Source organism: Acanthopagrus latus, chromosome 19 (genome assembly GCF_904848185.1).
Source record: "Acanthopagrus latus isolate v.2019 chromosome 19, fAcaLat1.1, whole genome shotgun sequence".
Lineage (NCBI taxonomy): Eukaryota > Metazoa > Chordata > Actinopteri > Spariformes > Sparidae > Acanthopagrus > Acanthopagrus latus.
Genome location: NC_051057.1, coordinates 10,874,337 through 10,902,305, shown reverse-complemented (window position 1 = coordinate 10,902,305; position 27,969 = coordinate 10,874,337). Strand labels below are relative to the sequence as shown.

The following is a 27,969-nucleotide window of genomic DNA, read 5'->3' as shown; positions in this document are numbered from 1 at the left end:
AGGGAGGAAAAATTAGATGGACAGACCTCACAGCGGAAAGGCTTGTATCCACAGGTATAGCTTTCGCCTCTGGCTAAACGAGGATGAGGCTGTCCTGTGCGGCAGTACACACATGATCCACCAGACTCTGGATGTTTCTCCTTCATGTGGGCGTCCAGCGTCTGCTGGTACTTGTAGTGCCAGTTGCACTTGGGACACTTCAGTGTCTTGCAGGAGTTACGTGAATGCATCATCGTCATATGCCCTCCCAGCGACCGTGAGGATCCCAAGACCGTGTCACACTTGGGGCACTCCACACCACTACCTGGGGACCCTTCACCTGGACCAGGGGTACCAGGTGTCCCTGGAGTTCCAGGTGTACTGGGATTTCCTGTGTGTTGATGCAGTGGTCCAGGACTCTCATCATCTCTGCGTACCATCATCATATCAAGGGGATGGGAGGATGGTGATGACCCTTCCCGTACTGCCAGGGCTTCACTGGTTGAGTCGTTGCTGCTCTCTCGTTCTCTGGCACCAGCTAGGGCAGTCGACAGACGGCTCTTCTCTATCTCCAACTTCTCAAACACAGACATGGAGGAAGAGGAGGTGGATGCAGGGCCTTTGCTGTCACTGTTAAACTTTAGCACACTGTTGGAAAGGGGGGAAATACTTTGGTTTAAGAGAGGGAAATCTTTGCTACTGGTGCTGTCGGCCCGCTGGCCTGTCATCGCCATGGTCATGGCCTGATCCTCCTCCTCATCTGCCTCCATTTCTACTCCACCACCATTGGAGTAAGCATCCTCATCCTGCTCTGGACTCTCTCCTCCCACTGCACCGGGCTCCCGCTTGATGAGCGGGTACTGGCTCAGGTCTGGCCCATTGGGTTGCAAAGTGCATGTGTCCCTAACGTGGCCCTTGCAGTCAATTTCAGAGTTCCGACCTTCCACGTTGCCACCAGTGGCAGCAGCAGAACTCCCGCTGGGGGTTCTGTGGGCACCAGCCCCTCCCCCGAGGTTTGGGTTGGTCTCAGCCTTTGGCATGGTTTGGGTTCTGGGGGTTTGGTCATTGGAGGAGCTGCTGGCACTGCCCTTCAGGAAGGCAAAACCTGCCTGAAGGGAATCGGCATTCTCCCCACTACTGTGGAAAGCATTCCACAAGCCGCGGAGCCCCGTGTCTGGCCCTAGGAAGTTGGCAGGTGTGGGATAGTGGGGTAGCCCAGAGGTGGGGGGGTTTTTTGGTTCCAGAAAGCTTATAAGAGGTTCTTTGTCCTTGCCGATGCCCTGGATGATGGCGGAGATGTGCTTGTTGCTCAACAGCTTCTGCTCCTGATCATTCAGGGTCATACGGTGGTCATGGACAGCATGTGTCACGAAAGAACGGCTGTAGCCAAAAGACAGCTTGCACAGGAAACACATCAGCACAGGCTTCCGCCGCCCATCAGCCACACAGCCCTCAAACTTGGACAAGTCCACATTGTTTGGGACATCTTTGGACACACAGGAGTTTTTGGCTGCACCATCCGCCGTCAGATAGTCTTTGTCATTCTTGTGGCGGAGGTCATAGACACGGAAACTGTGCAACACGGGACCAGCGCCCGCCAGCCCTCCAGCTGAGGTATTTGGGAAGGAGGGGTGGTCAGTCGCTAGGGTTTTACTCCCCATGGATGAGGCGATGTGGAAAGTGTTGATGATCTGGGGATAGAAGGACATGGGTGCAGCGGGCTGCTCCAACCGCTCCCCCCCTGGGCTCAGGCCACTGTGGCCACTGCTGGCCTGGGCATTGGGGAAGGTCTGGGGGGACAGCAGGCCCCTGAATGGGAGAGACCCAGAAAGCCCCCCCTGGTTGCCACGCTGCTCTTTGGAGTCCTCCAGGATGAAGGCAGAGCCATCGGGCTGGTAGATGATCTCGCTGCACAGGTTCTCCACATCACTATCGTCTTCCATCTCCATCTCACTGTTCATCTCCCCCACTTCTGCAGCACCCACCTCATGCTCTCCTTCATCTTCACTCTCCTCCCCTACCATCCCTTCAACGTCCTCAACCTCCTCATGACCTCCAGTGGTAGGCAGGCGGGCGTTGGGGCAGTGGTGCTCCATGTATTTTTGTAAACTGGAGAAGGAACTAGAACATTCGTTGCAGGGGATCTCCTTTGCCGGTGCCACGGGAGACGTGGCAGGGGCAGAACAGTCCGAACCCAAAGCTGCTCCTCCTCCTCCTCCTGGTAAAGTCCCGGTAACACTCCCTTTGTTACCGGTAGTAAAGCTTTCTCTCCGACTCTGTTCAGCAACAGGGTCGGTAGTTGCACTGACAGTGGTGGGGGTAGCAGTGGACCTCAGCGGGCTCACAGTGGGCTCTCCAAGGCCATTCTCCGAATCTCCAATGGCAGCAGGTGACGATTGGTTGTTGTTGGCGTTGTTGGCGACACTGGTCTCCATGGAGACGACGGCGTTGTCCTCAGCAGCAGTGTCCAGCCTCTGGCCACCATGTTCCTGCTGCCGTGATGACACCATAGGGGGAGAGTCACAAGTTGCCATGACGACCACTACATAGGGATCTCATCTCATCCAGCCTAACAGGGACCTGAGTTGAAAAAAAAAAAACAGAAATAAAAAAGGAGAATGGAGATTTAGTCAATTGTGTTTAACAGCAACTTATGTTCTAAAACACAGTTTACTCTGTTCTAATTGGTGGCATTATAAGCTTAATTTGGATGAGACTGATTGCTGTAACAGCGATTGAAGATGGGTTTTTAGGAAGATGAGAACGGTCAGGTCTGTAATTACTTCATTTTTAATGCTGTTATCTTGAGATCACAAGTTAACTTATCTCTGATATCTTGAGAAAACAGCTCCAGCAGGCTACAACCGAAATATCGAAAAGAAACAACCCACATTGGTGAGTGTTTGAATCTCATAATTTAAGTATGTATATAAATAAGTATGAATAAAATATATTCTAATGTGGTTATCATTAATGGGTTCTCATTGATCTGACAATTATAACTTGAATCAGTCACTACAGTTGTGAAGACACCATTTATGCATGCTGGCGTAGCCCTGTTGATCTCTAATAAACATTCCAAGTAATAGCTCATTAAAGGACCTTTTGTTTTCTCATAATAATAGGTTGATTATCTCCAGATTGCAAATCTTGTTTTCCAGAAGATGATGAAATAATTAACTTCTGATCCAAGAGATAACAGCATTAAGATGTTATTGCATATTAAGTCATTCTCAGCTTCCACAGATTTTGATATTGCTTTCACTGACAGCATTCAAACAGTCTTAAGCAGCTAGAACCATGAAAACTTTTTGAAAACCAGAGAAAAATCCAATATCAACTGCTCCCACTTGCATCTTTGTCTTATAACTGGCTGACTGAGATTGCTTGCCACAACCACAGGAAGAAAAAAAAACATCCTTCAACAAAAGTTTTGTCTCTATTGGCCCCAGGGACCAGAGCTTGAAAACTGGGGAAATTAAGTATAAATGAATGAAGCAGCTACCATGGCAGCCGGCAGTTGGGACGTTTATAGGAATAACCCAATTGTCTAGTAAACAGGCTCTTTGGTGGACATATACAACTGTGCAACCCTGGAAGCTGGAAGCAGTTCGGCCTCTGTTGTGTGCTGTGTGCACTAATGCTGTGTTAAGAGATTATTATGTCATGCTAGTACCAGTTTACCTTTGCTTAATCTCAAAAGTTAACACATATAAGTTTATAAATAGTTACTTACATGTGTACAGTTAGTGTCTTCCTTTAAGAGGAAAAGTGGACTGGAGTCAGAGGAGTCTTCAATCATTGGCTAAATCAGTCTTGGCATGTTCTTACCAGTCAGGAGTTGCTAATTAGGCAGCACCTATTAACCTATTAATGCCCTGAAGGAATGACTTAGTCTCTGTGTAGACAAGGAAGGTAGAAACTATATACCGTCATGCAACTGTGGCTGGCTGCACTCCAACATGTGGAAAGGTAGAACAATGTCTGTTGGCAAATTTTCTAGACAAGGTTGCAGATGCAGAAATGAATCAGGAAATTACAGATTCTATTATTTTTTTCTTCACATCCACAGTATTTCAAAAGTCTTTTTATACAGGAGCAATAACAAGAAAAGAGAGAGAGAGAGAGAGAGAGAGAGAGAGAGAGAGAGAGAGAGAGAGAGAGAGAGAGAGAGAGAGAGAGAGAATGAGCTTCCATGAGGAATGATGTTTGGAATACCAGTGAGATGTTATCAATCCTGGGCGGCTGCCCATCTCTCAACCCCTCACTACTTCAATCTCTTGGCTTTTCACAACAAGGCACAAATGCAAAGGCACACACAAATGCACGCACACAATGTAGGGGAAAAAAAAAGAAGCAAGCCTTCTAAGCCTACAAACACACACAGCATCCCACAGTCATTTCATTTTGTAATCATAGCAATAATTTCTCACCACCAAGAGAGAACAAGGGAGAACAACTGAGAAAAAGCCATGAGGGGAGAAAACGAAAAACAGACAAAAAAAAAAAAAGCTAGAGAACTGAAGCTTCGTCGCTACTTGAAAGAAAACTGCTCTCTTGCTCAGCTAAATGCAACAAATGAGAGCTAGTTGTGCATGCCAGTGTTTTTTTCACTTGATACAGTACCAGCGCCTTTCAGATGCTCGCGTGTAAATGAGCTGGCATTAAAAGAAAGCTTTAAAGAGCCATGTTAACCTTTAACCCAATCCACCTGCTGCTTAATTCTCCCTCTCTTTTTCTACACTCCCTCTCTCTCACAACAAAGCTACAAAGCAATTAGAGGATTAATCCGCAACAATCCAGGGCTAAACAAAGCCAGTGGGAGGGACAGTGAAAGCGTGAGGAATGAAATCAAACATGTGTGAGTATGTTTGTGGGTGCATGTGTGTGCACGCGCCATAATCAGGTCTAATCTGACATATCCCGGAGATGATTCCATGGGGCCTAGTGATAGATTAAAAGAGAAATTATGTTTTCTCTCTCTGTGTCTCACTCAGTTTGCTGTTTCTCTATTTGGGAGATTAAAGAAACGAATCACAAAGAGGAGAAAATGAATTTCAGTGCTTATCCGTTCAGCATGAATGCAGAGAAAGGCGAGAGGAAGATGTATATGATGAAATCACCTCCTTGCTATAGGCAGTGTGCCGTCAAGGTTAAAGCATGGATTCTGATGCTAACCTTGTTATTTTTCCACATTTTACATGCATGTTAATGCCGTGCAAAAATGTCAGAAGTTACTTTACTTGAAGATGTGTGTAGTATACACTGTTAATTTCAGTGAGTGATACCTATCCCTGCTGTCCTAACGTGATAAACTCCACCCAACTGCTACATTTAAAAAGAAAAATAGCCCTGTATTTGATGATACCTTGTAGCCAAAGGCACATTTCCTTAAAATAACAACTATTGTTGTATATTCAAATACACCTATATACAAAAACACACACCTGTCCACATGTAACTCACACTTGTAATTGCACAGACATTAGCAGCAATTAGCTCTGCGTTCTAAACAAGCAAGAAGTTGAAACAGGCCAAATATGTGACATGCCACAAGAATGCTTGGTATCAACACACACACACACACACACACACACACACACACACACACACACACACACACACACACACACACACACACACACACACACACACACACACACACGCTAAGCCTGTTTCACCACAAGTCTGTCTTTTAATTTTACATGAAGCTGTGCTGCTTGTATGACAGGAGAAGAAAACATGCTGTATTTGGCAGTGGGGCAAGGAATTATATAAAATAAAGGCTTTTCCACACCCACTTCAATTGCAGCTCATTCAGCTTTTTACCATAAATCATTTATTACACTCACCTAGCGCCAAAACAACACACCGGACTCGATTCTGCAGTCAAACATATACATATCTAATTTTTTTTCCCCCACTGGTGTCCCTCAAAACCAAGGCATGTGTTAAACGTGATTGAGGGTAAAGCTGTTCAGAAGCAGTGGGTTTGAGAGCTAATGCGACACATACGACAGGATTTACTACTTGTCAGTGGTGTCATTTCACTGCTTATTTCATTGGGGAGCAACCCCTTTGAATTGTAGCTCGGACATAAAACACTGCGGGTTTATGAATTATGCATCTACTAACACTTTAAGTATGGAATTATGTCTTATGGATAAGCCAATGTGTTAAGCACTTGGCACTGACATATCACCTCTAATGCTAACAGGTTAGCAGCTGTTTACATGTGCGCTGCCTGCTGACTATGACGCAACTGTCCATTATTTTGTTATCTCAGGTTCTTATTAGAACCATTAATTCTGCCACCAAAAAATAGCTCTGACAAACAAAGTAACCATGTGTGACTAGATGCTGGGGTGCATTTCTTTCATAACAATTTGTAAACATATCGCAGTGGAAAACATCTTGGAAAATCTGGTGAACACAAAATACAAGTGCAGCGACCACAAGCCCAAACTGCTTGTTTTGTACTAGCATGGGGAGATAAAAATATATCATACAATCTATGTAAACTGAGTTTCTGCGAGTGCACCGAGTCTGACTGTTCCCTTATAAATGACCCACATGTGGGGAATCAAAAGTAGAGCCGTCTTCAGCCTTCAGAAGACAGGATCTTAAGTAAAATGCTTAAGTCATAGCTCTTAAATTAGCCTAACCTTTCTTATAAAAGAGCATAGCGGTGCAGTGCAGCCCGGTGTAGGCGTTTGAAGTCACACTGATCCATTCAGCATGTGTTAATTTAGCATACTTGGATGGAGAAGTAATGAGATGTCTGCTCTTGCTATCAAATGCATTTTTTTTTTTCTTTCCCTTTTCTACCTTTTCGGAGCTCAGAGTAACATTTTGGACAGTGACGTTTTTGGACTTGCACAGATCAATTTAAAAACAAGATATATTCAATAAGCTCTATAAAAGCTGATTATCGGACATCTTGTCTCAAGAATACGTAGATGGAAAAGTTATCACCCTCGCCTTCTTTTTTGTTTTGCTCCACTCCCCGGGCTTTGCACCTCTCACAGCAGCAGTGCTCACTGTTGCCTCTTTTAAGGCAGATCATGTTACTGCTAGCTAAGAAACCCCTTCGCTCTCTTGCTCTCCCCCCACTGGCTTCCCTCGCTCTGCTAACCAACCAAACTACTTTCATTCGAGAGAGAGGGAGCGATAGATAGACAGATACATAAAGAGAGGGAGAGAGGGAGAAACTAACAATGAAGCCCAGGTTTATCCACACTGCAGAAACAGTTCCCCTCTTTTAACAGAAGAACAAAAGAGGTGGCCTGAGCTGCTCCTACCTCTGTTTTTTAATTAAGCATGTCCCCTTTGCTTTCACGCGCATGCACACGGACACAGGCACTCACTCGCTCTCAAACACACACACACACACACACACCCGCACACACACACACCCCCGCACACAAACATACACTAAGGTAATTAAAGTGGCAGATCAGATCCAGTGAGAGGCAAATAATAGCTCAGGAATGCCTGGTTTGGACACTACTAGTTCTGATGGGAGAAGGGGGCTGAGAGACTCCTTGGCCTATTGTTTTTCTCCCCCCCTTTTCTCTCTCTCGTTTTCTATCCCTCCATCTGCTTTTCAGTAGCTCCCCGAGAGACAGAGAGGCAGACTAAAGAGGGGGATTTCTCCACTTTTTTTTTTTTTTTTTTGATATTTCTTTTCCCAGCTTTTCTCCTCCTTCTCTGACTCGGGTTATTCTTAAAGCGCTTCCGGTTTGAAGAAGATGAAGTTGGATCCCGTATCACACAGAAGTCAGAGGGTACAATCTCTTCTTCAAATGCAAAACTTTTTTTTTTTTTTTCTCAATGATAAGCAGCTGTGTTGCATGTGCTGGTAATATAGACATGTTACAACAAGAAGTCCACGGCGCAGACCTGAGTGTACCGAGCTCTCGGTGATGTCAGAGACTCCTCCTGTTCCTGACCTCCTGTCACACTATCGAGCATTAGCCAGAGACGCAGCCTGTTAAATGCCAAACCTGTAATTGCAGTGTCGCCACACTGTCTTCTTTGTTTACGCTGGGCTCTGTCGGGTTCAAATTCTTCATCACTAACTGTCTGATATTTGAATGCGAGGGGCAGACGGCGCTGTTAATACTGCTGTGAATATTTATAAGTTCTGTAAACACTGGAATTAGGCCGACCTGTGCTTTGGGATGTGGTCATCTGAGTTCTAAAATAGTTATTTTTTTCCCCCTACTTGTCAAACTGTTTGGAAGCATATGCGAGCACAGCTAATAACCGGAGAATTTAAATCCGGGCTGAGGCTTTAAGGTGACCCACGAAAAAGCTAGCAAAGTCAAACAACAAAGTCAGGAGACAGCGTGAGACTACGGCTATGTGTCCGTTCCTTGAGGTCTCCTGGAAGGTCATCCCTCTCTCGGCATGTGGCCCCTCAGTCTAACACCGAATCTTCTATCAAAATGTCACCGAGCGTTAGCCAAAGACAAAGGCGAAGGGCGCTGTGAAAGCCCCTGCATCCATCTCCCACTGTCAGTGCCATGAATAGGCCTACTCGGGTCTAATTAGACCTGTTTATTTGTTGCCATGCAGAAACGGAGGGATGAAAAAACGAAGTGGATGAAGGAGGAGGGGAATTATCTCCTTCCTCACAATGCGAGAGGAGCTTCGGCTGCCATCAAAGAGCGCAGACGCATGCGTGCGCAAACGCATATGCACACAATCACAGAAGCGGGCCTAATGCTCTCTGTTTAAAGTCTTAAAAGAAAGGACAGAGGGAGAAAATTGCAAAAGGATGGGGGGGGGGGGGGGGGGCTTTTGCGTGACCAAGTGTTTTTTGTCTTCCTTACTTCTCAACCTCACAAAGGGTTTTCATGCAGCCCTTGTTTGTTGCCTGGAGGTGTAATATTAGACAGGAGATGCAGTAGATCTCCCAATCCCCCCACCACCACACACACACACACACACACACACACACACACACACACACACACACACCCTTTTCTGTCCGCCTGTCCTCTTCCCCAATGTCTCCCTCGTGAGCGAAGGCCTTCATTACCAAAAGACACCTTATCATTATTGCGAGGCGCGGCCCAGACACCTAAAGCGAGCGCCACTCCATTTAGCACAGGAATCTTGTTCGACAAATTACCAAGTCCACAAAAATGCCTTTTGGCAAATCAAATTCAGAATGATGCCTATATGAGCCGTGATCTCAGATTGGAGAAGCAGGTGAAAGAATGGAGACAAGAGAAGGGGGAATCGGGATAATGAGGAGAAATGTAGAGGACGGAAGTGACTTTCTTTCCTCTTTTTACTAGAGCAGGTATGCAGCCTCTATCCCTCCGGTTGATGACAAGTAAATTGGTCTCATTGGTCGCTCAGGTAACATACACCCAACTGCCCTCAGGTCCTTACCTGATATGCCATTGTTAAGAGAAAAAAAATCTGGGCAACGTTGGAAATAAACAGCGAGGTGTGAGCGTCAGAGGAAACAAAAATACTCAAGTATGCAAAAAAAACAACTTGTTGACCGGGTCAGAACAAATAGTGAACCCAGGGGCCGTGTTTGTCTTCTTCTTCCCTCTCAGAGCAACAAAAGAGTCATATCACTCAAGCCACAGATGGGTCCTAAAATCTGATTTAGGATCAGATTACACCAGCCCTTATCCTGACTTCAATCAGGATGAGGTGAAAACATCTATCAAGTCCTCCAGTCACTGCTTCTAGGCTAGCAGCTCGCAGACCCGAGGATATCTGATTAAGTTTAGAGCCCGGTTTAATTTATTTCTGCTAAGCAGTTTTTCATTATGATGCTTTGGATGTGTATCCTAGGTCAGTGTCAGTGTTTATCTGCTGCTTGTACAGTTTCACAGAGACAAAGTTTAATGGATTAAAGACAACTTTGACTGGATTTAACATTTTCAAAAGTGGACTTTGGGCTTACACAGTCCAGTCTAAATATATGCACAAGTCTTGTGCCTTTGAAGAGGCAATATTTCAAACTAAACTCAAACTGAAACATGAAAATAAACAGTCAGACACTGCTGGGTCGCAGTCACCACTTACTGCCCTTGCTAAAGATTTTTTCCAGCATCAAAGGCAAAGCCAATCTACATAGCTAATGCTTCCATTTTTTTTTCTTTACTCCCCTTCCTCGAACTCAAAACAGCAAAGGCCGAGGGGAGTGAAAAAAAAAAAAAGTGGGGATTTTTCTTTTGCCGGCAATCTGGAAACACTCTCTAGTTAATTAGGGTTGATTGGAAATGAACCGCACAAACAAAGGGCAGCCTATGCCCTGACTATTATGACTGTGCACGCGTGTGTACATGTGCACGGGAGGGGAGTGGGGGTTGTTTTTTTTGGGGGTGGGGGGGGGGGGAAACTATAACCACCTTAGGAGTGCATGCTGGTAGAAGCTCCACTCTCTAGACTCTTCTCTTTACCCCTCCACCACCAATCCCGCCCCCCCACAACCCACCCCACCCACCTCAGATTAAGGGAATGCACCGCCAAAGAATGTGTGACGACCTCCACTGCCACGGAGCAAAACTTCCAGCCCCCGACGCCACAAAAGGCAAGAAGGTAATTAAGTTTGAAAGAATAGAAGCACTGCCACAAACAATGCACCAGTGTCCATGGGGAGGGATCGGAGGGAGAGGGTGTTGGTGTGTGTGTGTGTGTGTGTGTGTGTGTGTGTGTGTGTGTGGGGGGGGGGGGGGGGGGGATGAGGCAGAAAAGCCATTAACATTCAGTGGCCGGGTGAGAGAGAGGAAGGAGGGCAAAGGGGAACTGAGGATGGCATTCTCTCACTCTGTGCTTCTCCCTGTCTTTCTCTATCGCAGCACGACTCGTCTGTTCATTCTTTTTATTTATCTCCCTTCTTTTCATTTTATCTCAATCGCTCTCACATCTGGTTTGGACCCCCCCCCCCCCCCCACCACCACCCCCCCCGCCGCCACCACCACCACCACCCCACATCCCCTCCTCTGCCCTCTAAAATCACCCCTCACTACACTGCAACAGCTCTCCAATGCTCTTTTAGCCCCTTTACTGTCCCTTGTTGTTGCTCTCCATGTGAGGGGTGCCCTCCTACAGGCAAGACACACACACACACACAAATCCACTCACACACATGTGCTACTTTTATTTATTTATTTTTTATTCAGACTCCAGCTCTTGATTATCTGTTTTGCAAGGCTAAGTTTGACACTTTGCATATGCTGAAAGCTTGAGGACAGAACTAGCAAACAGCGACACACACCCACACAATATCCCAGTTGGCTACCACCTGAGAGTGCTAAGAGCTAACTAGATTACCACCCTACACACTCACATTCGCGCACACACAACGTACAAACACAAAACATACACAGGGAGCTTTCATCTTTTTTTGCCACATCTCTAGCAAAGCAGTTTAACTCAATTAGTAAAGAATGTAATTTTATTTACAGACTCCCAAGTAACTTGTAACACACACTTACACTCACACACAGCCAAAGACTCGCACAGCATAAGCAAACTGTCCCCTCTCCCACGTGGTTGGAGCTAAGAAAGAAGTATTCATCGCTCTCGCATGTGTGTCTGTGTCTGCGTGCGCGCGAGTGTGTGTGTGTGTGTGTGTGTGTGTGTGTGTGTGTGTGTGTGTGTGTGTGTGTGTGTGTGTGTGTGCGCATGTGTGTTCGGACAGTGGAAAAGATCATGAGACACATTTACGTCAGATGAGTGAATCAGACAAACCACTGCTAATTTCAATGAGGGGTTCCTTTGAAGAGAGCAGGAGGGTGAGAACCAGAAGCGAACAGCCGGGGAGAGGCAGACAAACACTGACAACAATAGGTAAAGTAAAGCGAGAGAGGGCGAAGCAGAAGCCAAACTCTGCACGCGAGTGTTCACGCACGCCCAGCGTCCATCTCTCTTTCCCTGCACGGTCGCGGAAAGCAAGTCGCCAACTAATTGCGGTTTTTGCGGCGTTATGTGTTTAGTAATCTGCCTCTCTTTGTCTCTGCATCTCACCAGAGACATGGATTAGTGCTAAAATGATGACTGCTTAATCCTTGATTTGCCTGTGCTAAATAAATATTAATCTAGCCTGCTCATCATGCTCTTGTAAGGTACAACATACACAATATGAAAGGGATTAGATGTTACATAAATCACTGCCTTATCCTTTGGATGAGGCAAAAGCATGAGGCCATACGCACGCGCACACACTTGCACACACACACACACACACACACCTCCTCCTCTTTGCAATAACATAGCAAGTTGAAGAGGGTGGCGGGGTGGGATTATTTGCCAAGTGAAATTAATAATCCTGCTAAATACAAAGCCTGCAAAATAAAAAAATAAAATAAAATAAAAAAAAATCTGGTCTCTAAAATGTGTTTTCTATTGGTGTGTGCGGACGCACACAATTATATACCACCCCAGGAAAAAAAACAACAAATATCACTCATTTGTGTTGATTCAGACCCCTCTCCTTCTCTCACTCTGCTTCTCAGCAGGTTTGTTTAGAAAAAATACTGCTGGGAACATGAAAAATGAAAGCTACCATTGCTGGACTCTCTCTCTCTCTCACACACACACACACACACTTAAACTGACAAGGCCGTGGTAGTGCAGCGCAGAAGAGGTTAAGCAAACACTGTCCACGTCAGTCAAGGATAGCACACACACTCACAGACATACAGACACAGAGAGCAGTCTCTGACGCAGGCATTTCACATCCACCTGGCAAATATAAACGGCTGGTTATGCTGTATCGACGACCACAGGCCTCAGATTCTACGCACATTTTAATCCACGATAATCTGTGAAACAACTTGTATGTGCAACTTTTTTTTAAGACGTTAAAAAAAGGCTTGATACATTATGAAAATATTTGCCTGATCACAGGCACAGCGGGGAGATATTAAAAACATGAAGAACTTTTCCAGCCCCGAAATCACTTTCGCAAGAGCACCATGTCCTGCTGATATTTTGGAACCTATAATTAAGCACTTCAAAACTAATGCAGCAACTCCAGCTTCTTGTTGCCTAAAGTTCATTCCTTTTAAGGGAAGGGGGGAAAAAATGTCACAAATGTTTCCCTATTTGGTGAAAGATGCCTATCGGTATCAAGTGACTGAAAAGCATGTAGAGCAGCCAGTGATAGGATGGTACATAGCAGTTAACGCATTGTACCACAGCAGTGTGGTTGCCGGCTGTCTCAAACGCTATCATTAGTCTGTTATGGTCTGAACAGGTAGGGACATCTTGTCTCTCCTTTGCGTTACAGTCAGCTGATTTATGTTTGCATAACTTATGCTCCTCAGTGCAATTACACTGCGAAATACGAGAGAAGGGGTCAGAGAATTGGAAGAGAAGAGAAGAGAAGAGAAGAGAAGAGAAGAGAAGAGAAGAGAAGAGAAGAGAAGAGAAGAGACGAGACGAGACAAGACGAGACGACCTGCTTTCACAGTTAACAGAGACACCTTGCCCATTGTACAGACATTTCTCGGACATGGCGACCAAGCCCTCCACTTCTTTTTCAAGGGGTAACAATAAAGTTTAAAGTTCAAACCCCTGCTGTTTTCTAAAGACGGTACTCGGCGGGACCCTAGCCCTGTTATTATCTTCATAAACATAATCATAGGGCAGGTATCCTGGCTGACGCCACGAGCTATGTGCCCCTCTCTTAAACATCTCCCGAGCACTTCTCTGACACGCCACAAAAAGACCATTAATGTCTCGAGCAGCTTCGACACAAAAAAAAAATGCACGGGGGCCTCGCACAAGAACAAAAACACACACAGATGAACGCACGTTTAGGCACACTTGTGTAAAGATGGGAGCGAGGAGCAAAGGGATTTGTGGAAAAACACACACACACACACACACAAGCACAAGTGCACACGTACCTTTTGGCTTTCCAAGAGCTCGAATGCTCGTGACAGGTCTAATTTCTGGACCCAGGGAATTACTAATTAACTTAAGCTTTTGGCTCTCTATTTAATTAGAGAGGTCTCCAAATGAACTTTAGACCAAAGCCATTTGCTTTTTAAACAAACCCCCTTTTTCTGACAGCTGTTGTGAGTTTGCCCTCTTCTCACAAAAAAACCACAAGGAAAGCACAGTTGTTATTTATGCCATCATAGGCTCTTTTTCTGGTTACCGTGGGAGGGAAGAAAGAGAATGGGGTGGGGGGTGGGGGGTGGTGGTATTGGTGCGGGGTGGATGAGCGATGGAGTTGAAAAGTGTACATTTTAATTGGATTTCACTACAAACAAACAACTGTCAGATGTAATTAGCGTGGTTTTGGATTAGCACCACAATATTCCTTTATCAAATAAACACCATGTCACACAGATCCAGGGCCAGCCCGCTGAGAGGGAGCCGAGATGAAATGGACCCATTACCTTGGTGCTCGCTGCAGGAAATAACCGCTATTAGATATAACTGACACAACAACATATTAAAATCTTAACATGTGAGAGAAAAAAAACCCCTTCTCACTCTGTGCTGTTAACTAAAAAGGAAATGAAGCTCTCTCTCTTGCATTTTCTTTCTCCGTACTGTATGTGAGCGTATGTGCGTTGCACTGCCCTCAATGTGACAACCAGGAGAGCGTGGAGGTCAATGACAAGGCAGCTGAAGACCAGAGTCAGCAATATCTCTCTCTCTTTTTTTTTTTTCCCCCTGCCCACCTTCAAACGTACACATGCACTCACAAGCTGTTCTTACAGTGAAGTACAGGCCCTTTCAAACAGATGTAGCTCCTATCTTACTTTTTGATATGAAACATATCTCACACAAGGGTATAAGTAAATAGGCTGCAGTCTTTGAATAAAATCTCGGCTGCTGCTTCCATTACAAAAAAAAAAAAAAAGGTATAAGGAGGGCCTCTGACAAGCCAAACAGAACACTGGACCATCCATCACCACATCTTGACACTTGTTTAGGTATTGTGTTAAGGAAGAGGTCCATTCTTCAGGCATACTTTGCTTTTTTAACAATTCCTCCAAAGCCCTCCTATATCTGCTCATCTAAGCCGGGATGAAACACGGCAAAAGCTCCCCTCTTTATTTAGTCTAGAGGCAGAGAGCTGATACATCAGTGAAAACCGCTGACAAAACCGACCCTGTTAATACCTACAATTTCATATACAAGAGCATTCCTGCGCCTGCTCTGCTCTTCTTCTTTTACTGTCACAGGGAGAAAAAAAAAGGTGGGGGGGGCTGTCTTATTTTTTTGCTTTTAAAAGCAAATAATTAAAGATTATTCCACTGGCTGGTGCCAGGCCAGACAAAAAAAAGAGGCGGCAGGGGTTTGAGAGGGATAGCATTGGCTGGAGTCTCCTCAGGGGAGCTGTGGAGACACATGCTTGCCTGCCTGTAGTAGATCTGACTGAGGCCTAGATCGGAAAAGAAAATATTCTATTTTGTTTTTTTAACTGTTCATATATCCCTGTAGTTAGAAAATAACACGGAGTAGTATTCACATTTTGTGTTGCCTTTTTAAAATTGTATGAAACATGTGCTGTTATCCGAGTGAAAACAATAATAATAATAATAATAATAATAATAATAATAATAATAATAATAATAATAGAGAGGGTCTCCATGCAACGAAAGCTTAATTCCTCGTAAATTCGTCTCATCTCTCATTACACTGTTTGTTTAAGCCCGCAAGTCATGCATAATTAATTAGCCACTTATTCCCTGACGAGCCCTGCCAATGGCCTTGATATCCACATGCGATTGCCTTCAGGAATACCGAATGCCAATCATGTTACACATGAGATATACATGCATGCAGAAGGCGCGTGCAGGCGCTGACACACATACAAATAATACACATGAAGTGCGGAGAGAGTAAGGTGGATTTTGATATGGATATCTCGGAAGGGTTTTGTTTAAATTCCCCCCAGATATACAGCATCACTCTCTTTTTTTTTTTATTCCTCCTTTTTTTTTTTCTTCCTCTTAAGTTCTATTAATGAGCATGTCCTGTGACCGGGCTCTCAGCCTTTTTCAATCCCTGCCTTTGTCTTTGGCCAACGAGGAAGAGAATGCATCATTTGTCATGAGACGTCTTGTGCTATTGTGGTGTATCTTTTCTCAAACCTGGAGAAACTTAGTCATTCATCAACTCCCCCCACCCCCCTCTTAACTCAGAGCTCGTCTTTTTAACTTCTCTTTGGATGAGGTAGACGTGCAGATTTTTTTCCCTTTGGTTCTGATTTTTACCTTGCCAGCTTTTACAGCTATAAAAAAAATTCTTCAGAGAGTGATCGATAAAACGTGGCATATAACCTTTTGTACTGTGCATTATTTTGTTGGTAAGTACAAGAGGGACAAACGTTTCTAAAACAAAAAAAGCCTGCTGAATGCTTTGTTGAATATGTAAGATGAGGACTTTGAGGCACTCACACGGACCTCGAGGGCTGAGTGAGTGTCCTTCATAGTGACTGCGTCGAGGAGCACAGAGGACAAGCAATGTCACCGTCTGAAAGGTAACTGCAGCCTGAAGTCTGCACCGATGTACGGAAATAAAAGTATAGTTAAATATGTACAGCATCAAGAGAAAAAGTTCAGAAACGTCAGCGGGGAAGGGAGTTTCTCCTTGCATTCAAAGTGCCCAATCACTGCTCTCCCCTCCCTACCTGACCGCCATGCCACAGAGAGGGAAAAAAAAAAAAAAAAAAAAAGATCGTCCAGAGATGCAAATGAAAGGCGAGACAGAGAGCAACCGGGAACATGATACGGAGTTACCAACAGAGATCCACAGAGCAGGCAAATCAGTGAGATAATATGAGCGAAAGAGAGAGGCCTCATTTTCTCAACGGCCCATTTTATTTCACCTAAACCCGAGAATCTTTGCCACCCCCGGGGCCCACAGGACCTCAGATCAAACAGAGAGAGTCCTCGAAACACACGGCCCCGATTGTTCTTTCCCCACCCTGCGAAAATCCCCCCACTTCCACTTTGAAATGAAAAGAATAAACATATTATTCTAAATGAAATACCCGGGACCCGTGTTTTTTTTCCACGGCTAATATCCTGTATGAGACGGCTGATGCAAAATAGGCAGGAGAGAGCCTGAGAACGAGGACGGAGCACAGAGGGAAGAGGAAAAATCCCCTTCTTTCTATTTTCCCTTAAGAGACTGATGAAGGCCTGGCGAGATGAGAGAGAGAGACAGACAGAGAGAAATGAGGGAGAGAGAGAGAGAGAGAGAGAGAGAGAGAGAGAGAGAGAGGGTAACGCAATCCTGACTGGCGCGGGACCAACAGCAACAAAAACATTTAGATAACCGCGCTCAATAATGAACGATTTCAATGAGGACAAAAATTACATTTCCTACAGATAACATGCCCCCTTCCCATAACAGAGCCAAAAGAGCCCCGAAAAACCACGTCATGCTCAACAGTGCTGCGCTGGAGTATTATGTTAGGGGAGGGTTGTAGTAACTACATTAGTATCCTTTTACCTCGCCAGAGACGGGACTTTACTGGTTGTAAGGAGATAGAGCTGGCAGATCTGAGAGAGGCAGATGCTGTATGACAACACGACTGGCTTTCGCCGGAGAAGCAACAAATCACTCTCCGACCAAACGATTGCCGATCTGCAACACACACACACACCATGAGGGCCACTCAAAATAACACTCCACGTACACATACAGCCGAGGATCGCTGCAGCGCACTTGATCCTCGCAGGTGGTGCAGGTCAAGGCGAGAACACCATCCCCACCTTTCCCATCCGCTAAGCACTCAACTTCCTTTCATGCCAAAGTCTGTCAAGTTGTTGAGTAGGGGAAGAGGCAAGAAAGGAGGAGATATAGCGTGGAAAGGAGGCAGAGAAAGAGAGAGGGAGTCTTTGTCCTCCTCCGCTCAGCTCCAGCACGTTTCCTCCTCGGGTCTGGCCGGCATTAGCATATGAAAGGCGAGGGAAGGCGTGCAAAAGGTCAAAGAAAGAGGATCCTGTCCAATGAGAGACAACAAAAACAGGCCACACCGGCCTTTGTGGCGTTCATGTTCTCTGCTGGCCAAACCTCACGGCCCTCCCTCGACCCTGGATCATTTCCATACGCCAGATGCAATGGCAATGATGACGGTTGATCATAAATTACTCACAAAGTCGAGTCGGGTCATGTGGAAGTCACGGTGGCAATTTTAAAAGCTGCGTCACCAAACCCGGTGCCCCCCTCCTACCGCTACCAGTCGAGCTCACACACACACACACACGCAGGCAGGCATTCACATAAAACACACCTGCTTTACAAGTCTACAGTCCTCCCTACCCAGACGATATCCGACCAAATCCTCAGCAAACATCTCAATAAAGGAAAATGTAAGAACAGTGTAGTTTGATTTGATCCACGAAAGCCGCTCCCTTCCTTCCATGTAAATGCTACCTGAGCCACATCCATCCACTACATAATTGCACACTTCAGTGCTTTAGGGATGCAGTTTAGTATATACATGGAGGGCTTAGGGTGCCTGAAGTTTACCAGTCTCTACGGTTACTCTATTATCATACATATTGGCTCACATGACAGCTTCCATCTGCTGGCATCCGAACAAACAGCCGAAAAACACCAGCCTTGTGTTTCCGGGGTCCTCTCCAGCAAACACAGTCCTCTGCCGGCAACGGCGGGCCAGAGACAGAGGGACTGGAGGGGAGCGAGGGAGGGAGAGAGAGAGAAGAGGGGTAGAGCATTTCATCTCTCTTTCATCTCTGTCACCCAGTCAAGCGTTCAATGCCCCATTCAGCGCCTGCCCAGCATTATGCAAAATAATGCTAATCCCCTTTCCCGTGCTTTCACACTTGTATAAACCGCCGTTCCTGCCTCTGAAAAGCAATTATATCAGTTTACGTTCCTGTCAAAAAACAGGATTAGCATGCAAGTACTAGTAGCACCAACTAGGCCCAATCTCTATCCACCTTTGGCTAGCGGGAAGCACAGAAAATTAAATGTTTGTCCACCCTCCCCCTTAAAAAGAAAGTCCTGCTGCTTGGTTGGGGGTAGCTATAAAGATGTGTTGTAATTAGATATTTGGACGGAATGAAAAGACGGGGCTGGAAGTTTCAAAGCCAGCGCTCCTTGTCCCTGTTATTTAGGCCCCGGCGCCTCTTTGCCAGAATCTCAGCCTTGTACAATAATCAAAAACAAATTCAGCTATGTCGCTACACAAGGCCGCAACCGGTCTCGCAGTCCCGAGTCCCGCTTTACAGACGGGCCGTGTGTCACACATGTGACGCTCGCAGACTGACACACAGCTGAACTGTTGTGTCGACCCGTCCGACACATTGCTGCCACATGCGCACGGGCTTGCCGGCGCACAGGCGCGCATGCAAACGCACACAAACGCACACGGGGGAGCAGACAAGGAAAGATGGCAGAGTATTTTTGAATATGCAAATGCTTGTACGAGCGGAACGTGTGTAAATAGGAGTCATTGTGTGCTGCTTTAATCTGGACAGTCGGGCCTCTCTTTCTGTCCCTCTCATGTTTTTTGGGGGGGGGGGGTTGGATGTACACCCGTCCTGACTGACGACAGATCAGGGGACATTAGTCAGCACAATTAGCCAGGTCGTCATGGCGACTAATGAAATTTGGCAAAGCGGCCGGCCAGAGACTTAAATGAGCTAGCTGGTTATGTGCTAGCACGGGGGGCTGGCTGGCTGGCTGGCTGGCTGCTGGCTGGTTGCCTTACACACACCCATTATTCTCTTTTCTGCCGTGGTGGTACAATGGAGTCACTTGTATCTCAGCCGATACCCACCGGCGGTACAAGCTCTCCGCCTGACAATTTGCATATGTTAATATAATTAAGTGCTAATTACACTAAAACTCGCATATTCACAAGCACCCTCCCCGGGAGCTACGGAGGGGCTTGATCTCGTTCCAAGTCTTTAACCCTCCTCCGCCTCTCGCTCAGTGTGTGTGATAGAGAGAAAGTGTGTGTTAGCGGTGGTGCCCCAGGGCTGACAAAGGAAGCCCCCCTCTCCGAGACATAATGCTGAGCTGCTGCGGACTTCTTAGCTTCTCCCCCTACAGGCCTTGCTGAGCCGGGAGACCCTGACACGACCACTGCAGACCGTCACCCCTGTCACTCTCTCTCTAACACACACACATTCACACACACACACACACACATACTCCATAACCTGAGAGAATATCACACCTTGATCCATCTAAAATATTCAGCTGTTAGAAAAGCTCTTTGCATCAAAAACTACATGCTTTGAACAGTTGCATAATACATGTTGCATAAAACGCTATCTACGAAAAAAAAAAGGCAGAAGTGTAAAAGAGAATCTGTGAAAGACAACTTGGCCCATCAAAGTCACATACGACTGGTGCAAAAACACCACTTTTGTGTATGTGTCTTTGGCTGGGGTTGTAACTACACAGCTCCAGCTTGGCAACTGAAGAATTATTATTTTGATTCTATTTACTGTGTAAATTCAGCCACCCATCATCCGTGCGAGGAGAATGTTGGAAATGCTTGATATGATATCGAGTCTCCTCAAAGCTTGGTGACCAGAATGATAGCGCTTATTTGAGCCGCAGATGAAAAAAAAATCTACATGATTCCCCCCAGTGAGTATGCGTGTATGGATGTGAGGAGTGTGTGTAGGCCTGCCGTTTTGATAATGGAGGACAGGCGGTTGTGCTTTTCACATCGTAATGGCCGTGAATCAGGGAGGAAGCCAAGCGGTCGTGCTACAATTAGAGCTCTTTTGTGCCTCTTCCTCTGTCTCTTTCTCCCTCTCTTCGTGTTTTCGCTCGCTGACACTCTCCCCATCGAGGGTATGTTAAAACAGTCTACTCTGCTCTGCTGCAAAGGCTGAATGGGGAGGGGGGGGGGGGGGGAGAGCTGTGTATGGGTGGGTGGGTTGGGGGGGGAGATATTCACACTGTGCTGCTGCTGGACACGCACGCACACACGCACCAGATGGTACAGGAAGGAGGATTAAATAAACACACATGCACAGACACACACCTATCGGCAGACAGACGCCTCTGTGTGCACTGTCCCTTAATGAATGTCTATGGGGAGTCAAAGGGTCCAAGCTCATTTAGTTGACTCTCAATGAGATGCAGCATTATGACTATGGTAATACGCTCCTCCCTCTCCCCAATAATCATACACAGGTCATTGTGTCAGAGTGATTCATTTCTATCACACACACGCACAGACACACACACACACACATACGCCAGATGTTATTACGCAGGAGAGTAAATCTCTCCGATGGATGTCGATGTGCCTCCATGCAAAAGAGGCAAAAAAGCGGAGGAGAAAAGAGAAGAGGAAAAAAAATATATTGTTATAGCAGCCCGGCGTGTAGTAAGCTATACTGTTCGCTCGAGCATGACGGCTGGTAATGCAGGTTTGGATGTGTGTGTGTGTGTGTGTGTGTGTGTGTGTGTGTGTGTGTGTGTGTGTTTGAAGGGGGGGGGCTCCCCTTTCGCTAATACCTGCTACTCGGATTACCACAGCGTCTTAAGTATTCAACCGGACTCATATTTTCCCTTTCTGCCTTTTTAGCCAAATTGGCTGTCTTTACACTGTAAAGCGGCGATACAGCCCTCCTTACTAAGGGCCTATGGGGGGATCCGCGAGGAAGAACATTAAAATGCAGCGATAGCCTTGTTGCAAAGCTCCTCTCTATTTCTTTCTCTCTCTCGCTCTCTCTTTCTGCAGCGAAGGCTTCTAAATCATCCAGCCTCCTCTATTAGACGGGAGACTTATTGAGGTAGAAACCATAAAAAATGAAGAAGGGAAATTTAATCCCTGAAATATTGATTTGCACATTAATATCAGATAGGCAGAGGGCAATCTAGCCGGGTGGAAATGACACATTGTCGACCCCTAGGAGAGGCCCGAGCCAATCTTCTAGCTGCATGTGTCTTGGGCCCAGGAGTTATAGGACAGACTCAGCCCCTGTCTCCCTCTCCCCTCTCCCATCCTCTCCTCCTCCCAGTACCCCTCTCATCCCTCTCGCCCACCCACCACCCCCCTCCCTCCCTCCCTCCCCTCCATCCGCACCCTTAATGAAGGCTGCAATGCTGAAAATGCATTAGCTTTTAATAATCAAGAAGCATTTTTCGAGCCAACAGCTATTGTCCTCCCAGGGCTGTCTGCCCATCTCTCACACTATATGTTTTTAATTTTTTTTTTTTTTTTTATCCCTCCCCTCTACTGCTCCGGGTTGGGAGAAAAAAAAAAAAAAAAAAAAGAGCGTTACAGCTGCTTAACTAACGTGCAGAGATATACACACCACGACACCCTGTGCAGAAAAACAAAAACAAGGGGGCCAGAGCTTCTGCAAACACAAACCTCAAAAAAAGAAGAAGAAGAAAAAAATCCCCTCATTTGCAAGATGAGAAAAATAACACAGGGATGGTGTTATTATAGAGTGAGACAATGGCATCATTAACTGATGAAATTCACTGCAATTAGACAGGATCATCTCCTGTCATAATTCCACTTTTTACATTTTTTTTTTTTTAAATATTATTATTAGGCCTTGGCTGTTTTTGTGTAATGAAATGTAGGATTTGATTTCCACCAGACGCAATTAAAATCGTCTGACAGGTGATCCATCCTGTCTGAAAAAACACCGGTGTTTGTGGTTTGTCAATCTTTAAAAAATTGATCTGATGTGAGTTACATTTAATCGACAGAAACCGTTTCATGAAATTTGGCTTTTTAAAATTGAACCAAGTGCCCACGTCCTCGCATCTCGTAATAATAATTAAAATTACCAATTATTGTAATAATAATAATACTAACAATAATAATAATGATAGTAATAATAATAATAATAATAACATCGATTCACTCTCGTGTATAAAGCGGTGGCAACGCTCCTCGTTTGCTGCTCCGAGCTTCCAGTGGGGAAAACCACGCGTTTTTGGTTGAAAAACTGTTTTTTTAACGTGCTGTGTGTCATAATGCAACAATCCAAAACACATTTTAAAAAGTCTAACACATTTTGGAGAAAAGTGCTTTCAAACGCCTGAATATTCAGGGGAACAGAGTCGCTCTGTGATCCGTCTTGGAAAAGGCAGAAAAGCCGTGCAGAAACAGAGACAGTCCTGTGAAATAATAAAAAAAAAGGTCGCCTACCCTACACACCGCTGGAGCGTGTACAGTCTCCCCACACGCACACACACACACACACACACACACACACACACACACACACACACACACACACACACACACACTCTCTCTCACACACACTCACTACACCGTTACATACCCGGGTTGGAGACTGACTGGCCCCTTGGCCCTGATGTTTTGCTTTTTTTTTTTTTTTTCCCCTCTCCTCCCGTGCGATCGATGTCCCCCCTGTCACTGTCGCGTCCCAATCCGAGCCAAGTCTATCTGCCTACCTCGAGAGAGAAAAAAAGAGAGAGAGAAGCGGGGCGCTAAAAAAAAAAATAAATAAAAAATAAAAAACCTGAGAACTGCCACCTCTGCGCTCTGTCTCCTCGCAAAAACTAATACACGACAACACAAACCGACAACTTAAAGAAGATGTCGCGACCCGAAATCTCTGGGAATTATGATATGTGAGGAAATTATGAACCCACGGGCGCGGATGATGATCCGAGGGGAGGAAATGGAACTTATAGACTAATGGATGGAAGGCGGATTATTAAAAATAATACCGCTGATATCAGTAGGACACAATAGAGCAGCAGTGTGGAGACATTGAAAAGAATAAAACAAAAAGAAAAAAAAAAGGGGGGAGCCAGGAGTTGGCTGGCTCTGAAGGGACCCGCCGTGCTATCAGCAGCCCCGACGATCGCTCTCCCTTCCTGGGCGACGCAGCCACCCACGCCTCGGTGGAGTGAGACTACTTTGGAAGCGCAGCAGGTACAGCTGTGAGGATCGCGATCGGCAAATCGCGTTGGCATTTCTGTGCCGATCGCTGATAATAACCGCATATTACTCCCGCTTTTTTTTTTTTGCGAAAGATACACACTTATGCACACGGAGGGGTTGGAGGTGGTGGTGGTGGTGGTGGTGGAGGGGGGAGGATCGTGTCGGGAGACCGATCGAGTCACTTCGGCCGTGCCTGGAAGGTGCACGAAACCCGACGTGCTCAAAACTGGCTCCGAGCGGCGCGGTCCATCCGACTGACCGCTTCGAGTGAGATATCTGGAAGGTTTCGGGGGAGTGAAATGAGGAGTCGGGGAGTGTGTGTGTGTGTGTGTGTGTGTGTATGTGTGTGTGGGATGTGAAACAGCGAGACGGACCCCTCGACTAGAAACGAGCTCAAAGCGGACATGTCCGTCCGAAGAGAGGAGATCGGACTCCTGGAAAAAGCAACACCAGTATCCGCACTGCAAAAGCCACCAGAAGCGGAGACACGGCTCGGCTCGCCCCTCGCTCTGTCTGTCGCGGAGGGGGGGTGTTCGGTGTTTTATCAGCACAGCACAGTCTCGGCTAACAGATCGTCTTTGCGAAACTTTGCAAAAAGGCAGGTCCGGACGCGGTGTCCTGCTGTAAGAGCACGGACACATGCGTAAAAGAACGCCTCCGAGCCTGTCAACTCGCTCCGTTTTCTATTTGAAGCCAAAGCGCCGGAGTTGCACTCAACATCACGATATCCGCCTTTATTCTGGACTAAAAAACACCCAGCACCTGTTATCCAAACAGCCCCGATGTCAAAGATCCACCGGCGAGATAGATAATCGATACCCGACCCCCTAAATTTAACACACACCCCAAACTACTCAATAAAAGTTAAAGGGAGAGGTGGAAAGGAAGAAAGAAAAAAAACAAAAAAACTTACTTTCTTCCCCCTCCAAAGCCGTCACCTCCGCTTCTCTCTGGCTCTTGGGTTTTAGAAAACAGTCACATCCAGCGGCTCGGGTAAGTGGACAATCAAAACGTGGAAAAAAAGCAGGGAAAATTACAATAATCCTCCAACTTTATATTGGGAAAAGGGGGTAAAACCACAAATGTCAAGCGTTTAGAGAGCTATCCCTTATTTTGGTTCCGGTGGCGGTGAAACGACGTGTCGACGGGCTGCCTCGCAGTTTCTCTTGTGGACGGGGGTCGGGAAACGGAGGAAAGGAAATGAAAATCCGATATGTCTTTATTCTGCTAATTATTATCGTTTTAGCCCTGTTTAAAAAAATGGCTGATTAAGTTGAGTGCGCATGTCTTTGTGTGTCTATTTCCCGATATGCACTCTGGGAATGGGTAGAGAGACAGAGAGAGAGAGAGGGCGAATGTGAGTGAGAGAGAGAGAGAGAGAGAGAGAGAGAGAGAGAGAGAGAGAGAGAGAGAGAGAGAGGGAGGGCGCAAACGAGAGACGGAGAGGGAGGGAGAGAGAGGAGAGAAGTGTAATTAGTGAGTTGATCAACAGTCTCCACATTGCAAATGACGCGCACACGGAGCCCTGGCGGCCGCAGAGGTCTGTGCGCGCAGGAAGAGAGAGAGAGAGAGAGAGAGAGAGAGAGAGAGAGAGAGAGAGAGAGAGGAAAAAAATCCTTTTGTACGGTTTCTCTCCAAGGGCCAAATCACATGTAGAACAATGGGGCGACCGCTTCCTGCACAACCAAACAGGCTGGACACAGAAAGACTTACAAGTGCTTAGAAGTCATATTCATCTGTAAAAAAAAAAACTAAACAAAACAAAAAAAAAAACAAAACAAGTTTCCGCAGACGAATGTTTCCGATGCCGAAGCGCAGAAATCCCCCAAACACTGTGCAGCCCTTTTTCTTTATTATACACCGAGCAAACACAAGAATTATTTTTCATTCTGATTATTTGCGTAATAAACCAGCTGGGTTTGATTGATCACCACACTACAGGTGACTTTTTCTCTCTCTCTCAGATGCGCGGAATGAAGCGCGTTTTCAGGATTCCGAGGGTAAAAAAAAAATAAAATAAAAGAATACGGGAATTCTGTGAGGCTTTTTGGGAAAAAACGAGCTGAACTTTTTGTCAATAACACTTTTTAAATCAGTGGTGTGCATAAAAACAGAAACATACCTGACACACACACACACACACACACACAAACGCAGGGAGAGAGGGAATCAAAAAGCAACCTCATACACACGTCTTGCGCCGCGCATCAAAAACGGGCCTGCACACTGTGTGGAATCTTATTTTTACAGGCGACATCGTTTATGTACCAATGCACACAAACTCGTGCGTAATTTACGCAACATATGGACGCACGCTCTCTGCTTCTTTTATTCTCTAATAATATAGTCGTGTGTTTTTTTTTTTTTTTTTTACTTCTCTCTCCCTTCACTTGGAAAGGAGAGACTGCATCTGATCTGCTGCGAATCTAAACATTCAGGCTTAAAAAAAAAAAAAAAAGAAATCAAAAGCCACGATGCATCACAGTAATCCACCACATGTTGGAAAGTCATCACTGCCCTTTCGGGACCGCTGAGGCCCCGTGTGGGTTCAAATAGAGCCAAACTGCGAAAAAAAAAAAAAAAAAAAAAAAATCCAATACAGGGTCACACACAAAAATCCCCACTCTATTCAAAGCTCCATTCACTGGCGTTTATATTTAGTGTCCTAACAAAGTGCATCGGTCTACTGGCCCTATATCCTTTCAATGCAAACCGTTTACTGTGTGTTTTCCCCCCCTGGTTTCTTTAATAGTGGCTTTTGGGCAAGAGGAAGACTTTACACAGTCTCAATCGGGGAGAAAATCAAGAGATCTTGTTCGCCTTCATGGAAAAAATCGAAGCTGGGGGTGAATTGAACTGCATGAGCCGGGGCTTGGGATGTGATGATAAGGCTGCTGCTGGCAAGTGAACTACTAGGTCTACTTTGCAGCCACATTGACTGGACTGCACCCATACCAACTGGATCCTTAAGAAGCCAAGAGATCCGAGCCCGACCCGACCCGAGGCTGTTTATTCTGGGTTTAGAGAGGTCTCTGACAAAGGGGGTGGGTGGGTCGAGGTGAGGAACAGAGGCGTCACTTTTTTCACCCGGATCCAAGGCTCCTGCTGCTGCTGCTGCTGCTGCTGCTGCTGCCGCTACTGCTGCTGCAGCTGCCTGCCTGTCCTCCAGGGGGGTTTTTCGAGTCTGTCAGCCTTGGGAGGCGTCGCTCACAGACGGCTTGGAGAACCGAGTCGACCCGCTGCTGCAGCGGACGCGCAAAAAAAAAAAAAAAAAAGGCTTGCGGGGACCGTGCGTCGAGCTCCCCAAAGCTGAGTGGAGAGGACCTATTTCTCATTTGCGACTTTATGCACCCAAGCGGAGGACTTTTGTAGACATAAACCACCTTGATTTTTCCTTTTTTTTCTCTCTCTCTTTCTCTCCTCCGATCATCTCCTTTTCTGTGAAAGGATGTACTTGTTATCCACTTTCGGGTGATTAAAGTGTGCGCGCGCTGCTGGCATTTTTTTTTTTTTTCCGGCGGAGTCGCGTGCGTTATTTTTTATTTGTCTTCGAAGAGAAAAAGAGAAAGCACAAAGCGGATTTAGGGAACTGATATAGGCTGCCGCTTATCTTAACCTCCTGCGTTTTCGCAAATCCCCCCGGTCTCCACCCTCCCTCTCTCCCCTGCAGACGATGCTCTTTCTCCGGAGGACCAGCTCCACAATAGACGGCGTTAACTAATATTTTCGCCCCCTCCCATTTCCATATCAGCTGCATCCTCAATTAATTATAGATTTTTATCTGTAAACTCCGCTCTGGTGTCTGTCTCTGTGTGTGTGTGTGCGTGTATGTGTGTGTGTATATGTTTGTGTGTGTGTCTGCTTGCTTGCTCGTGTGTGTGCGCGACTGTGCCAGTATTTGCATGCTGTAAAACAAATAAATGACCAAGACAATTTCTGTATCACCAGAACACAAGAGACCAGGTGGACTGGAATTAAGCCCCTTTTAATTAAAGCGTAATCATCAAATATTACATAGAAAAAGGCGGCTGTTTTATCTTCCAACGCGTCCGCTGACGTGTGAAAGGCAGTATCGAACACTCGGTGATCTTGTGCCACTTGAACAGATC

The 27,969-nt window shown here is 46.0% G+C and overlaps 1 protein-coding gene across 4 annotated transcripts in view; it reads right to left on the bottom strand.

Annotated features, from left to right (window-relative positions):
- The window catches only part of zfhx4 (zinc finger homeobox 4), a 295,223-nt gene that overhangs the window by 58,164 nt on the left and 209,090 nt on the right, over positions 1-27,969 (bottom strand). For 3 of the 4 annotated variants that reach the window (XM_037078748.1, XM_037078749.1, XM_037078751.1), the window contains one exon: positions 27-2,559. In XM_037078748.1, the coding sequence (XP_036934643.1) occupies positions 27-2,513 (2,487 nt within the window). In that variant the 5' untranslated portion in view covers positions 2,514-2,559. Of the gene's footprint in view, positions 1-26; positions 2,560-24,773; positions 25,151-27,969 lie in introns of those variants that run through there. The other variant, XM_037078750.1, reaches the window with a different exon arrangement.